This window comes from Eschrichtius robustus, chromosome 13 (genome assembly GCF_028021215.1).
Source record: "Eschrichtius robustus isolate mEscRob2 chromosome 13, mEscRob2.pri, whole genome shotgun sequence".
NCBI classification, from domain to species: Eukaryota; Metazoa; Chordata; class Mammalia; order Artiodactyla; family Eschrichtiidae; genus Eschrichtius; species Eschrichtius robustus.
The window spans coordinates 12,132,514-12,147,940 of record NC_090836.1 but is presented as its reverse complement, the minus strand read 5'-3'; the positions used below and the strand labels follow the sequence as shown (position 1 = coordinate 12,147,940).

Here is a 15,427-nt window from a genome sequence, read left to right as displayed (position 1 = left end):
ACTTGTCTGTTGATGGATGTGGCTGTGTTCCTTCCCTCTTGGTTGTTTGGCCTGAGGCAACCCAGCACTGGAGCCTACAGGCTGTTTGCTGTGGCTAACGGCAGTCTCCGGGAGGGCCCATGCCAATGAGTATTTCCAAGAAGTGCTGTTGTCAGTGCCAGTGTCCTTGTCCCTGTGATGAGCCACAGCCATCCCCCCCCCCGCCCCCCCCCCCCAGGAGACCCTCCAACGCTAGCAGGTAGGTCTGGTTCAGTGACCTCCTATGGGGTCACTGCTCCTTTCTCCTGGGTGCTAATGCACACAGGACTTTATGTGTGCCCTCCAAGAGTGGAGTCTCTGTTTCCCCCAGTCCTGTGAAAGTCCTGCAATCAAATTCTGCTGGCCTTCAAAGTCAGATTCTCTGTATCCCCAGGTTGGGAAGCCTGACATGGGGCTAAGAACCTTCACTCCAGTGGGTGGACTTCTGTGGTATAATTGATCTACAGTTTGTGAGTCGCCCACCCAGTGGTTATGGGATTTGATTTTATCATGATTGCGCCCCTCCTACCATCTCATTGTGGCTTCTCCTTTGTCTCTGGATGTGGGTATCTTTTTTGGTTGGTTCCAGCGACTTCCTGTTGATGTTGTTCAGCAGTTAGTTGTGATTCCGGTGCTCTTGCAAGAAGGGGTGAGTGCATGTCCTTCTACTCCACCATCTTGAACCAATCCAAGCTCTATGCTAGTGTGCTTATAAGAATGTATACAAGATAAGTTCCAGAAACGGGAAGAGCCTCAACTAAAGTGATACATAGGGAAGAAAAGGAAATAGATAAAAGCCTGAGGACTTGGTAAATGGCCAGGAGGGATGACTTCCAGATCAAAGTGGTGGATGTTTCTTGCCTTCATCAAGGTGAGAACTAAAGGAAAAGGCACTTATTTGAGGACTGGGAACAGGGTGACTTTAGTTTGGGACACATGGAGTTTGGAATATTTTGAGAAAATTTAGGGAGGTTCTCTCATAAAGACTAACATACAAATATTTTGACTGAACATTTATTATAGACTTTGACAGGGCAGAGACAAGCATAACACCACGTTTATTGATTAGACCTTAGCAAAAAAATTTGTTTTCAAATAGATAAGTTCCAGAAGAATTTCTGGGAGAAGTACTTATGAATCTTTATTATTAAATTTTGTTTCCTGGTCCTGAATCTGATAGCAAAGATCAAAAACTTTCTCTGGAAGAAAATTTAAAAGGTCTTCCTTCAGTATTGAAATTGAGGTAGAACATTTTAAGGAACTATTTCATGGTGATTTACTTTCCATAATATATTAACTGTTTATCACGTGAACTTAATCTTGGGTCTTGCTTCTGACATGCAAAATAGAAACTTTAGTTTTCACACTTATCTAGACATTATTTTTACTTTTGTCACCTGTTATGTTTTGTTGGATTCCAAATTTCAAAGCATTAACTATTGAAATAGCAAAAAATGTAGTAGCAACAATAATGGAATGAATCTCAAGGGATTAATTTTGTTTAACATTTTAAGAGTTTTTTTTAAAAATGCATTTGTTTCACCTTTTTTTTTAATAGAGAAGATTCCAGTTGCTCCTACAACTTATATTTCACAATCTTTTGATAATTTGGCTTTAAGATGTGGCTAGAAAATGTATTAATAATGTTATTATGTAGATTTTTTGTACTACTGTGAAACAGGAATTTACTTAATGTGGTTAAAAAATGAAACTAATAGAGGTAGTGAAATTATGAGGAAACTGGAGTCTAAAATTTGAAACTCTACGTCTGTATAGACAACAGATATGTTATCATCTTCTTGGGGAAAATTGTGAAAGTCTCTTGATTGAGAGAGACAGGCTTGCTCTGAAATTTGTCCTTCAGCCTTTCACACACAGCTACGATTCCAACGTAAGGTAGTGTCGAGTTACTCAAACCAGACCTAAGATATCAAAATTCTAATTTGCAATTAGAAATTAAGAATTAATATACTGTAGATGTGATGTGAATCTGTCTCCGGTGACCTTCCAGCCAGTGTGAAAGTTGGGGATTTAGGTGGCCATTTAATAAAGCATTGTGTTAAGCCCAAAGGAGCCAATACAATGAGATTTAAGATGCTACCCCTCATTCTTAAGAAGTTTGTAATGAAATTTATTGGACCAAATACACACAAATACATATAACTAAAGAGTGATCTAGATGAGCGGTGAGCTGAGTGCCAAATCAGAATGGGGCAAAGTTGACTTTCTGTTGATAAGACTTTTGGCAAGAACTCTGATTTAAGCCAGCAATGAAGAACAGGTACATTTTTAGGAGATGAAGGGAAAGAGATCATTCCAGCGCCAAGCAAATCTCCAGCATTTTTATGTATTAGTATTTTGTTTCCTTGAAGCTCTTTTTTTTTTTAAACTAATCCCTTTCAACCTGCCTTGTGTATCAGGCACATTATTCATCCCACCTCACGTCTTCTCACCTGCCTTTTATTCTAGTTTCTCGTATATAAGCTGAGGCACCTCACCTCAGCCAGACTGCAGGAGCCCCCTGCTTTCTACCTCAGAGCTCCTCCGAAATCATAACTGTTTAGCACTGGAGCATGTGCAAACCTGAGAGTGAAGGATTTAACACTTCATTTAACACTCCCTTTGACCTATGTGGGATGGGAGCAGTTGGATAAATGCTCCCTCTTCCATCCCTGCGATGGGATCTTCAGAGGCTTATTCTGCACACCTCCTTGGACCATCTCAAAATGCACTCTCCTGCTTTCCCTCCCTCCCTGTTTCACTCTCCTGGCCCCCTACTCCTGTTCTCTGGGAGCACTTCCCCAAATAATTCTCCTTTCATCAACAATCCCAGGCTCTGATTTCTGGAGGGAGTGAGAGCTAAAATACCTACTTACAGTTTTGCTGCCTAGAGGTTGATTATTCATGAATCAGTTATTTTCTTAGTGACTCTGATGAAGAGACAAAGCAAATCTAAAAACCAGGTATCAATTTACTGAAAGCCCTTTTGAAGAAGGAAAGGTGCAAAGCCAAGGTACACAGAGGGATGCTGAATGACCACGCTCATGGAGCATAAAAGAGAAAAGCAATTCAAGGATCACAGTCAGTAAATTATTAGCTAAAACCAATCTGGATAGATTAAGTTGCAATTTTATTGTTTTTATATTTTTCTCTGACATATTCTGCCTCTGCTCTCTCATGTTTCTTTTTTTCTCTGACTGACTATATCAGGCAAAAATTGTACTGCTCAGGGTTGAAAACTACTTCCTCTTTCATAAATGAGGTGCTAGCAAACTTAGGTTCCAAATATGGGAAAGAGTGATTTAGGCCACTTGTGATTATTTTACAAATTCTAAGACAGGGTCAGGAATTTTTTTTCAACTGAAAACAATTAACTCATAGAAAATATTAGAATAAACAGGTAAATAAAAGAAATTCTATTTGGGTGTTTGGGTTTTTAGAGAGAAATAGGAAAATGATGGGACCTCTTTCATCTTTATTTATAGAAGAAAAATACTCTGTTTTTAGAAAGTAATATTCCCATTCATTCAACAAATATTTATCAAGTGCATTGATTCTAAGGATGTTGATGTTAAAAATGTTTAAATCTGGGACTTCCCTGATGGCGCAGTGGTTAAGAATCCTCCTGCCAATGCAGGGGACACAGGTTTGATCCCTGGTCCGGGAAGATCCCACATGCCACGGAGCAGCTAAGCCCGTGCACCACAACTACTGAGCCTGCACTCTAGAGCCTGTGCTCCGCAACAAGAGAAGCCACCACAATAAGAAGCCTATGCACCGCAGCGAAGAGTAGCTCCCGCTCGCCACAACTAGAGAAAGCCCGCGCACAGCAATGAAGGCCCAACACAGCCCAAAAAAAAAAAAGTTTAAATCTCATTTTCATTTTCATGACCCTAGAAAAAATATCAACACATGGCCCTTGCCCCTTGGGCATCTGAACGTCCTCTAGGCTCCTTACCCAAGCTTGAAGACATAACGGCTTGAGTTATTTTAGATTAACTTCTGTGAATGTTCAGATAAATTTCACTTTTGGGTCAAGAACACACACAATTAAAGTAGATTCATCACAGAAACATTACTGTGCCAGCTACAGCACTCCCAGGATACAGGGTCATAAGCAGAAGTGGCCCCTGCCTTCACAGAGCTTGTATCGAGCTAGGTTGAGATTAGAATTATGTGATATTTTTCTACCTTTTTGCTATTACCCTTTCCGCACCATTCACCTCACAACATGGAGATGTTTTTTTAAAAATAGAAAAGCATAAGGCTTAAATTATTCGAGGATTTAAGAAAATCAGAAAAAAGCATGGAACTGGGCAACCAGGAAGAGTTGATACATGGAGAAAACATTGAGGAACAGAGGACATCAATTAGGGGTAGCAGGAGAAACTCAGAGTTTGGCTTAATTCTCAAAGCATTTGCTAAATTGGTCAGTGTGTTAGCAGTAAATTTTTCTCATTGAATTCTCTTGAGGACTGGGTAGAAGTTTTTTTTTTTCCATGCATGGGGGCACATGAGTGTCAAAAAAGCACAGATTTACAGAAGTTTATTATTTGTGGTCAGGAAAGTAGGTAGTACCAGCAACAGTGAAACAGCCACCCTTTTTCATTTCCTGCAAAGCTCACTGGAGGTGAGGGTGGGAGAGAAAGCATGAGAAAAGTTGGGGAGGGGCTGAGGCTGTGGCATTTGTGTCCCAAAATCAGTTCGGAAAACATACTTATTATATTTGGGAGGAGAAGAAAGGACATAACTATGGATGATGCCCACAATTGTCCAACTGTGGTCAATTGACTTAGTAACAGTTAGACTCATTCATCACCAGGAGCCTGTTGGCAAGTACTCTGCACCTGCCTATGTTTATCAATGCCATTACTTCCACTTTACCGTTTTTAAAGAAAGCCCACCAATATGGTCATGACTCAGTTCAGAATAAATTGACTTTCCCACTCAAGATCATTCTTTAAGGGTCATAATCAGCATTAGCTGATTAGCATAGCTTGACCAAGTCCCAGTGTATCACCCTCTTGGGCCAAGGTGCCACGATCCTCTAGTATTAAGTTTCTAATTTTAGTGCTCATTTCATAGACAATCTTTGCATCAAAAAAGATAAAATACTGAGTCAGTTTTGAATGTGGAAAATAGATAACCATATATAAATATTTAATCTGAGCTTTATAGTATCTTAACCACTAAAAACTTAGTGTGTCCAAAACTAAACTCATATTCCCTCCCAGACCTGTTTCCCATCTGCTCCCTCTCTCAGTGATGATACAACAACCATCCACTGAGTTACAGCCTAGAATCTGAGTCATTCTGGCCTCCTCCCACCTCTTTGATGACCTTAATATGTTTGTCTTTAACCTGAGCAGCTGTACAGTGGTTTCTTAGGCAGAGAAATAAATGCACTACATACCATTTCTTTTCTTCATTTCTTCTTTTTTCTTTTCTCTCTCTTCCTAAGTCTTCCTTCCTTTCATAGATGTTTATTGAGCACCTGTGGTGGGTCAGACACCATATCAAGTGCTGAGGAAACCATCTCTGGCCTCGAGTTCATAGGCTAGGAGCAGGGGCAGACATACAAATTACATTACAATGTGATAAAACTGGAAGAAGACCTGCTTTCAAAGTACATGGAGCTTGTAGAGCAAGTCAGTCCCTACAAAGGGGGTGTTGCTTCCTGAGTCTTAAAAAGCAATTTTGAGATTGCTAGGTATTTAACAAGAGAGAAAATCTCAGACATAGGAAACAGCATATGCAAAGTCAGAGGTGCTGGACCAGCTCATGGCAGGTTGGAGAGCTGTGTGTGCAATGGTTTCGAGATCACAAAGTGCATGGAGTGTTGGATGAAACTAGATAGGCAGGCAGAAACCAGGTCATGAATGCCAAGAGGGTAAGTCAAAGAATTTTAATTCTAGGAAGTAGAAGCCATTGAAGATTTGGGGTAATTAAGTAAACAAATCAGTTTTGCATTTTAGAAAGGTCACTCTGGCAAAGTATGAAGAATGGATTATTATCAGTAGAAGTGAAGTATACCAAATTTATATATTCAGGAGAATGTGAAACTTATACCATTGATTGTTAAAGGGTTTTAAAAGCTTTTTATTACATTTGGTAACAAAATTCTAGGCTTAGTTGTAAAATCCTGGGTTAACTATCATTTGGAAATTTAAATATACATTACAGTAAACATTTAGAAAATGTTTTTCTAAAATGTTCCATCTAGGTCAATAAACTTGTCTGTAGAAGTCTTTTATAAGGATAAAAAAAAAATTAAAAAAAGAATGGATTAAAGGTCAGAGAGACCTGGAAAAAAAGCCTCTTCATAGTTCAGACTAGTTGTGTTACCAAAACTAGCATAGAAATGTAGAGCTAAAGAGGCACTTACTAGTGGTAGAGATATTTACGAGGTTTTTGTTTGTTTGTTTGTTTTTTAATTTATTTTATTTTTTATTTTTGGCTGTGTTGGGTCTTCGTTGCTGTGTGCAGGCTTTCTTTAGTTGCGGCAAGCAGGGGCTACTCTTCGTTGAGGTGCGCAGGCTTCTCATTGCGGTGGCTTCTCTTGTTGCAGAGCCCGGGCTCTAGGCGAACAGGCTTCAGTAGTTGTGGCTCGCGGGCTCTAGAGCGCAGGCTCAGTAGTTGTGGCGCACGGGCTTAGCTGCTCCGCGGCATGTGGGATCTTCCCAGACCGGGGCTCGAACCCGTGTCCCCTGCATTGGCAGGTGGATTCTTAACCATTGCACCACCAGGGAAGCCCAGGAGGTTTTGATTAAACATGAGTTATGCAGGAGAGAGGAGACCTGGATGGACTTGGGTTTCAGGCTGAAAGATCACAGAGCTAGAAAGCAGAGGATGGTGGATGGATTGGGAGAGAATATGAATTTTGTTTTGCATATTTTTAATTTCTAGTGCTGATGGAATCATCCGGAAGGTGTTATCCGTTGTGCTCTTGGGTGTAAAGAGAAAGAGGAACCCATGGGAGAAATAGGAAAAGGCAAGCAAAGGAGGAGGTGACTCAGGAGAGATTGTTGTTCCATAGGCCATGGGAGGAAAGAGCTTTAAGAATAAGTGGGCACCAAGGTCAAATTCTTTCAGAAATTCACGTGGCATTAGGATTCAATGAACAAAATGTATTGTAAGAGGTTTCTATGTATCCTGAGAATAATTGGAACCACGCTTTTTGAAGTTTCTCTCCTCCTTGGAATCACAACTGCATATATTTTTGGCTACCAATTTATCCAAAAAGATAATTACTATTTCTCTTTTGGACTATATGGTGCCTTTTTAGCATCACACCTCCTCATCCAAAGCCTGTTTGCCTTTTGGAGCGCCGAAAAATGAAAAAATCTCTAGAAGCCCCCATTAAGTTGAACAGAACTGTTGCTCTTTGCATTGCTGTATATCAAGAAGATCCAGACTACTTATGGGAATGTTTGCAATCTGTGAAAAGGCTAACCTACCCTGGAATTAAAGTTGTCATGGTCATAGATGGAAACTCAGAAGATGACCTTTACATGATGGACATCTTCAGTGAAGTCATGGGCAGGGACAAATCAGCCACTTATATCTGGAAGAACAACTTCCACATGAAGGGTCCTGGTGAGACAGATGAGTCACATAAAGAAAGCTCACAACATGTCACCCAGTTGGTCTTATCCAACAAGAGTATTTGCATCATGCAAAAATGGGGTGGATAAGAGAAGTCATATACACGGCTTTCAGAGCACTGAGACGAAGTGTGGATTATGTACAGGTTTGTGATTCAGACACCATGCTTGACCCTGCCTCAACCGTGGAGATGGTAAAAGTTTTAGAAGAAGATCCCATGGTTGGAGATGTCAGGGGAGACGTCCAGATTTTAAACAAGTATGATTCCTGGATCACCTTCCTCAGCAGTGTGAGATACTGGATGGCTTTTAACATAGAAAGGGCCTGTCAGTCTTATTTTGGATGTGTCCAGTGCATTAGTGGACCTCTGGGAATGTACGGAAACTCCTTACTGCATGAATTTGTGGAAGACTGCTACAATCAAAAATTTATGGGCAGGGGACTTCCCTGGTGGTCCAGTGGGTAGGACTCTGTGCTCCCAATGCAGGGGGCCCGGGTTCTGTCTCTGGTTGGGGAACTAGATCCCACATGCATGCTGCAACAAGGGTCCCGCATGCCACAACTAAAGACACGGCATGAGCCAAAAATAAATAATAAACAAATAATTTAAAAAAAATTTATGGGCAGCCATTGTAGTTTTGGAGATGACAGGCATCTAACAAACTGAGTGCTGAGCCTGGGCTATGCAACAAAATACACAGCTCGATCCAAATGCCTTACTGAAACACCTAAGGGATGTCTCAGATGGTTAAACCAGCAGACCGGTTGGAGCAAGTCCTACTTCCGAGAGTGACTGTACAATGCCATGTGGTTTCATAAACATCACTTGCGGATGACCTATGAAGCAGTCATCCCTGGGTTCTTCCCTTTCTTTCTCATTGCCACAGTAATCCGGCTCTTCTACAGGAGTGAAATTTGGAACATCCTCCATTTCTTGTTAACTGTCCAGTTAGTGGGTCTCATAAAATCATCTTCTGCCAGCTGCCTTAGAGGAAATATCATCATGGTCTTCATGTCCCTCTACTCAATGTTATACATGTCAAGTTTACTTCCCACCAAGATGTTTGCAGTTGCAACAATAAGCAAAGCTGGGTGGGGCACATCTGGAAGGAAATCCATTGATAATTTCATAGGACTCATTCCAGTATCAGTTTGGTATACAATCCTCCTGGGTGGTGTGATTTTCACCATTTATAAGGAATCTAAAAAGCCATTCTCAGAATCCAAACAAGACAGCTTTAATTGTTGGAACATTGCTCTATGCAAGCTGTTGGGTCATGTTTTTGACACTGTATGTGATTCTCATCAAAAACTGTGGCAGGCGGAAGAAGGGACAACGGTATGACATGGTGCTTAATGTGTGATCTTACATGTGATGTTTGCAGTTACAGATGCAGACACACACAGAACCTTAGTTCCTCTAGGGACTGTGCGGTATTGTGGCATCAGATAATGCCACCAAAGGAGACACATCACTGCTGCTGGGACTTGAACAAAGACATTTGTATGGGTTTATTTTAATTCTGCCCAAGTAAAATGATACATGAAGAAGAAGAGCTCACATTTAATCTGATACTCCTATGAAAATGGGAAGAATTCTTTGTTTATGCACTTTTTCCTTATTGTACATCCGCCTAACAGTGTTTTGCCCTATATACCTCACTAGTCATGCTTTATGTGGGTAACCATGGAAGAAGAGGATTTTGGAAACTCAAGGAAATGTTCTTTCAACATATACAACCTAACTTATGGACTGTGTTGATAGCTAATTTTTTTTTAAGAAAGGGTTTTCTGTTCAACTCTACCAAATGAAATGCCGAAGGACATTTTACAGGCCGTTGTCTGTGCTGTATTTTTATATAATTGTACTGTGTTTTAAAATTTTGTATGCCAATTTTAAAACAAATTTTGTATATTTTATATTCTACTTCTCTGCCAAAGTACACCTGTTCTTCCTTTTTTTTTTTAATAAAATAGGTTCTGAAAAAATTCATACTTAAAAAATTTCTACCCAAAATGTGAAGCTTGGTTGACTGATGTTGTTCATGATAGAGAGAATAAAATGTTTCTCTCTCTCTCTCTCCCTTTAAAATTGAATAGTTTGTTTCTGTGAAAAACTATTTAAACTTTCAATATTTTAACTTTTTTTCATTTCTTTAGAAAAGGCCAATATACATGTCACACTTCGTGAGTAGAAATTCATACTTATGTGTACAAAAAAGAAGTCACTGAAAATCAAGGCCAAAGAGGTAGAAAAGTACAATTTTTTCATAAGACTGAAAAAAAAGAGGATGCTAGTTCTCAAAAGAAAACACTAGTAATCCAGCAGTGGACAAAATCTGAGTATTAAAGATAGTCTTTGGAGATTCTCACAGTGTTTTCCCAGGCTACGTAAAAAGGAAAGTGGGAAAAACTATCTGTACAATTTGGACAAATACAAAGCAGTTCATCATTTTGTTCTGTGACCTGTGTTCACCGGATCCTGTCTATATATTGAACATACTTTACCTACCTTTTTTTTTTCCAGCTTGTCAGTTCACTTTACATGTTAGTATGAGGTTTATATGGGTGAGTGGGATAAATTATAATAAGGCTAAGGCATACAGATTCAAAACTGGCAGAGTCAAACTCCACATTCCTCTTTAACTTTCTAGGGAAGATTTTTTCTGAATTATACAGATAATTGCTTCATCTCTTCTGTTCTGGCCTACATAAATGTGTTTACATAGTAGACATGATATCAAGGTTTGATAGTTATATCAAGAATTGGCACATAAAAAATTGATGGACCAGGTACCCTCAGCCTTGTTAATTTAGTTACTCTGGGGTCTCAGTTACCCAGTTTGACTTTTGACATGACCCATCTTGCCTTGTAGCTGGTGCTGTGTAGACCTGTGTTTAGAAACACAATTGAACACATGAAGAGTTGCATAAAAAGTGTTGTGATGAAGCATAAATGTGGAGAAGTATTCGACCATGTGTTTCTTGCCTTTCTGCTTCCTTTTTATGCAGATACCTATATTCCATCCATCCTGCTTAAGAAAAAACTGCACATTCTACCTTCAGAGTACAAAAAAGTTACATAATGTTCTACAACTTAGACTCTCACTGATTGGAATGCTTGTGAGAAACAAACAGACCACGCCATTAAATGAGTCTAAAGCTTGAGTTTGCCTTTTTGACTATTTATGTTCTAACTTAAGCTTTGATAACATTCAAATGCCAAATTCTCTCATTCTCATAAAACATTGAATTAATTGCCTATATTTATTCTAGCAATTATTCAATGTATTTCCAGTATAGGATGTACAGTATAATTGAATTTTTTTGTAAATAAGATATTTTTGATAAGGAAAAAAAAAAGAATTAAACAGGAGAGATAGGATAGAAAGTGAGAGAATATGGATGCTTTGGCCCAACTATTGAGGGGGATGGAAAGGGTCGCAGACCAGGGATATGAACCCTATTCTTGGTTGAATGACAAGGTGGGTGAGAGCTCCAGCTCCTGCCTTGCCCAGAATCCCGTCTCTAAGGATGAAGCGCTTAGATCCACCTCTTTGATGCTCCAACTACGCCCCTACCTTTGACCTGGTTCTTTGTGCTCTAGGCTCATCCCCCGTGGTCAAGGCTCTGGTTTTTTCCCACTTGTAACAAGGACAAACTATAGTGTGGCAGATTTCCCAATTCTGTTGTAATAGGACAGAACTCTTTAGAAGCAAATGTGCTGGAATTGTTGGTTACATAGAAAAAAAAAATGTTATCAGCAATTCAGTTCAATGACATCCTATCATTATTCCTTTTTCTTTTTTTCCAGGGGTCTACTATGCAACTGCATACTGGATGCCTACTGAGAAGAGAATACAAGTCAAAAATGTCCTAGACAGGAATGGGGATGCCTATGGCTTTTACAATAACTCTGTGAAAACCACAGGCTGGGGCATCCTGGAGATCAGAGCGGGGTACGGTTCTCAATCCCTGAGCAATGAGATCGTCATGTTTGCAGCCGGCTTTTTGGAGGGTTACCTCACTGCCCCGTAAGTACCCAGTCGTGGTGGAGAACTGCCAGGCAACCTCTGTCCCTTTCTTTGCCCAACAGTGGTTTTTTCTTCCTGGCATTGTACGCTAGAATTGAAAAGTTGCCATGGTCTTTCTCATATGATAGAAAGATTATCAGAATTACATTTGAACCTGTAGTCATACCTGCCTAGAAGGAGCAAAGCCCCCAATTGTGACACATTTTTAAATCTTTCCCTCTCATGAAACTCTCTTAAAAGACTGCTAAGCCATTTCATCTTACTAGTCATTTATTGTCGGGTAGAAAGCAAATGGAGGTGGAGTGGCTCTTTGAGGACCACAAACAGAGAAGATTAATTAAAAATAAAAATAAAATGTAAGAGCATTTATTTTCAACCATCTTAGAACAATACTTTCAAGTGGGCGAAGATTTTAAGTTGAAATTTTAATGTCTAACATGAATGTTCTTTCCAATTCTATTGTTATTTAATTCTTGTGTTCTTCCCTTGTCTTATGGAAATAACAAAAAATGTACTTATAATAATGCAATCATGACTCATCCTTTTTAGAGAACAGATCTTTGAGGAAAGGAAAGTTGCAACTCATTTAAACAAGCCTCATTCTTCCTTTGATATAAAATGTCTTGAGGACGTGGCTTTCTTCTTTTATGCTCTGTGACCTAGATTGTTGAGTGCAGTTTAACCAAACCTTATTTTGCACTGTTACCATCTTAGTCATAGTAAATGCAGTGCTGATCTTAATCTGTTTCTGAGTACTGGCAATTATATCAAATGTTGAACGACTAATTACTGGACTCTGGCTGCTCTTTTTTAAAATTTAAACTAAAAATTCCTGGGTTTGTTTTTATACCAAATTTTTGTTACCTTACCATACAAGTCCCCTTAATAGGGCACTCTCAATTTGGAGATGTAGAAAACTTGATAAACTAAATACGATTTAAAAAACATGTTTAAAACTGTATTCAACATGTAAAAATCTGAACTTTTCCTTTTCCCCTACAAATCTTTATTTCGGGATCCACTGGTTTCTGATTGCGTTCTTTAAATTGAGTTGCAAGTTTGGAGAAATGATTCAGATTGAAGTTGTGTGAACATAAATATATTCAATGAAGTCATGCGTAAGATACATATGAGTTATTAAGGGAAGCTATGTAACTTGAGTGGAGCATCTCTAATCTGTGTTAGAGATGCTAACATAGATTGAATGTTGAGAGCCTAAGCTTGTCTTCCTTGGACTTTGGCATCGCTACTAGAGAGCTCAGGGAGTGTGACCGAGGAGACTTCTGACAAAAGTGACCCTTCTGTTATTCTTATGTCTCAGGAAAACCCAAGTTTTAACATCTCACTTTGGGAAGTAGCTTTATCGTTTCTGCCTTATTCATAATATAAAGTACTGACCTATCCTTGAGTTCCTTTATCCATGACCGCAAGCTGTGCAGCTAAATAAATAAATAAATGCTACGATGTAAAAAAAAAGAAAGGAAGAAAGAAAACCAAAACCATCTTTAGAAGGGCATCTCCCAGAAGCTTCTTTTCTGACTGCATTGCTGAAAAGTCCAATAAGTAGGGGAATTTCTGAATCAGTAAGCATTCAAAGGCTCTGCTCTGTGCTTCACTCAAAGCTCAGAATAGTGGGATGTGACCCGGCAAGCTTAAAACAGACCCCTGGCAATGGGTTGGGGAAGAGGTAAGAGACAGAGGTGGTTACCAGTTTCCTGCCTTCCTCTTCTGATATGGTCTAGGAGGTGAAGGCTTACTACACATTCTGTTGCCCAAGAGTTTAATTTGGAGGAAGGAGAAATGCCAAATGGAGTAAAGAATCAGGGCTCACAGAGACAAGAGCTCTGGCAGGGAGATAGGACAGAGGGGAGGCTAGAAGAATTCACGTGATTGAGACCATCAGACCCAAGGCGCCACCCAGGAAGGACTGCAGCAGTAGGCACCCCGTGCACTGTCTCAACTGAGCAGAGAGGCAGTGGGGCTCCCTCCGAGCAAAGGTATCCAGCATTCTCTGAAGCAAGGCAGAAGAGCTTAAAATGTCAACATTCTGGAAGTTGTGACTGTAGCCACAAACCAATGGCGGAGAAAGAATACAAGTCATAGGCTAGAGTTCTTTGTTTTCAGCTACACAGGGACAGTTGTATGAGAAGCAATAGCATCTTCATACACAGACATCGTTTTATCAATTTAAAACATATACTGCTGGGGACTGTTTTGCAAAGGACAATTCCACGTACCAAGACACAGCCTTGGAGCCAGGGCAGAGAAGGTGAGTTTGTGCCAGAGGCCAAAAGAAAGATCTGCCTTGTTTTCTCTCATCTTGCGGAGTTGCTCAGGCAACTGCCAAGAGCAGTGGGAAGTATAGGGCTGCCACGTTTTTCCACATCACCACATTTAAAATGGAGTGGTGTGCCTTACATTCTCCCGCACCTCGGGGGGAGATGTGTGAAAAGACGAACATCGTGGGATGAACGACTGAGATAGGCAGATAAGGACGTTGGTTTGACGGCCTCAGAAAATATAATTTGCTTTTTCCAACCTATGAAATACTCGAGAGGCCAAATCAAAACACAAAGAAATACGCTCAAATCCTCCATCACTGCCTTCGAAGCACGCAGCAATTTGTTGCTTCTTTGAGCTTTTACGACACTTTTACGACGCTGTCCCGGGCCCGCCCTCTGTCCTGTATTCCGAAGCTCCCGGCCGTGTACGTGCGCGGCTCCTGCAGGGTTATCTCCCCGTGTGCGGCGGAGGCAGGTCCACCAGGGCCACAGCCTGGGGTAGGCATTCACTATTTTCAGGAGCTTCTCTCGCTGTCTTGCTCTTCTTCACACTCTCTTCTCCCTCTTCTTCCACTGGCCCACCCCCGGCCCCTGAGGAGCCCCTCACTGCGTGATGCGCCACGCAGACGTGCATTCCGGAGGGGCCCCTGAGGCTGGCTGTGGTGCCCCCTCAGCCTCCCGCACAGCCCCTTCCTAGCATCTCTTAGAGCTGTGATTCCTGAGAGCCAGATGCTGCCTCTTTCGTCTCCACCTATCAAAATCCTGCTCAACCTCCAAGACCCATCTCAGATGCTCTCTTTTTCTTGTTTTATGCTTTTTTTTTTTGAAATTACAGTATTTTATATTGTGTGCCAATATGATGATACATCATATAGCTGTTAGAAATGACTTTTTTTTATACATCTTTATTGGAGTATAATTGCTTTACGATGTTGTGTTAGTTTCTGCTCTACAACAAAGTGAATCCGTATATATGATGCTCTCTTCTTGATGAAGCTCTTTCTGATTCCATTTCCACTGGATCGGAGCCCCATCTCTCCCCCTCCACCACCTGTTAGTGCCTTGAGGACAGGGTCCCCATCTTATTCATCTTTATATACCCCAGATGCCTGGCACAGCACTTCTGCCCCCCAGTGGTTACTTAACTACACGCTTATGAAGTTTCATTGAATCCTGTTGTTGTTCCAGTTTTGTGAGAGATGAATCGGAAGTGTCAGCTATGCATTTCCATGTAATGCATTGTCTAGCAGCCTTGGCCAAATGGAATTTCTGCCTTCATTTTTTTTTAACTCTACTGGGTGGCTCCCTAAGAGTTGCAAATTAAGAGTCTCTGATGGCTCACGAATGATGTAAAAGCTGATAAACAGTCATTGATTTTTAATAAAATAAGTCAGGAAACCTTTCTGGAAAGAATGGTGATGGGGGTGTGAGGACCTGGTCTGCTCTAGTTTTTAACAAAGTGACTGATCTCTTGTGTTGCTGAGGCAG

At 40.5% G+C, this 15,427-nt stretch overlaps 1 protein-coding gene and 1 pseudogene across 3 annotated transcripts in view; both read left to right on the top strand.

Annotated features, from left to right (window-relative positions):
• The window catches only part of PLBD1 (phospholipase B domain containing 1), a 94,306-nt gene that overhangs the window by 34,208 nt on the left and 44,671 nt on the right, over positions 1–15,427 (top strand). For 2 of the 3 annotated variants that reach the window (XM_068560639.1, XM_068560638.1), the window contains exon 2: positions 11,438–11,657. In XM_068560639.1, coding sequence (XP_068416740.1) covers positions 11,438–11,657 — 220 coding nt within the window. Of the gene's footprint in view, positions 1–11,437; positions 11,658–14,354; positions 14,438–15,427 lie in introns of those variants that run through there. The other variant, XM_068560640.1, reaches the window with a different exon arrangement.
• LOC137775277 (hyaluronan synthase 2-like) lies at positions 7,144–8,987 on the top strand (annotated as a pseudogene).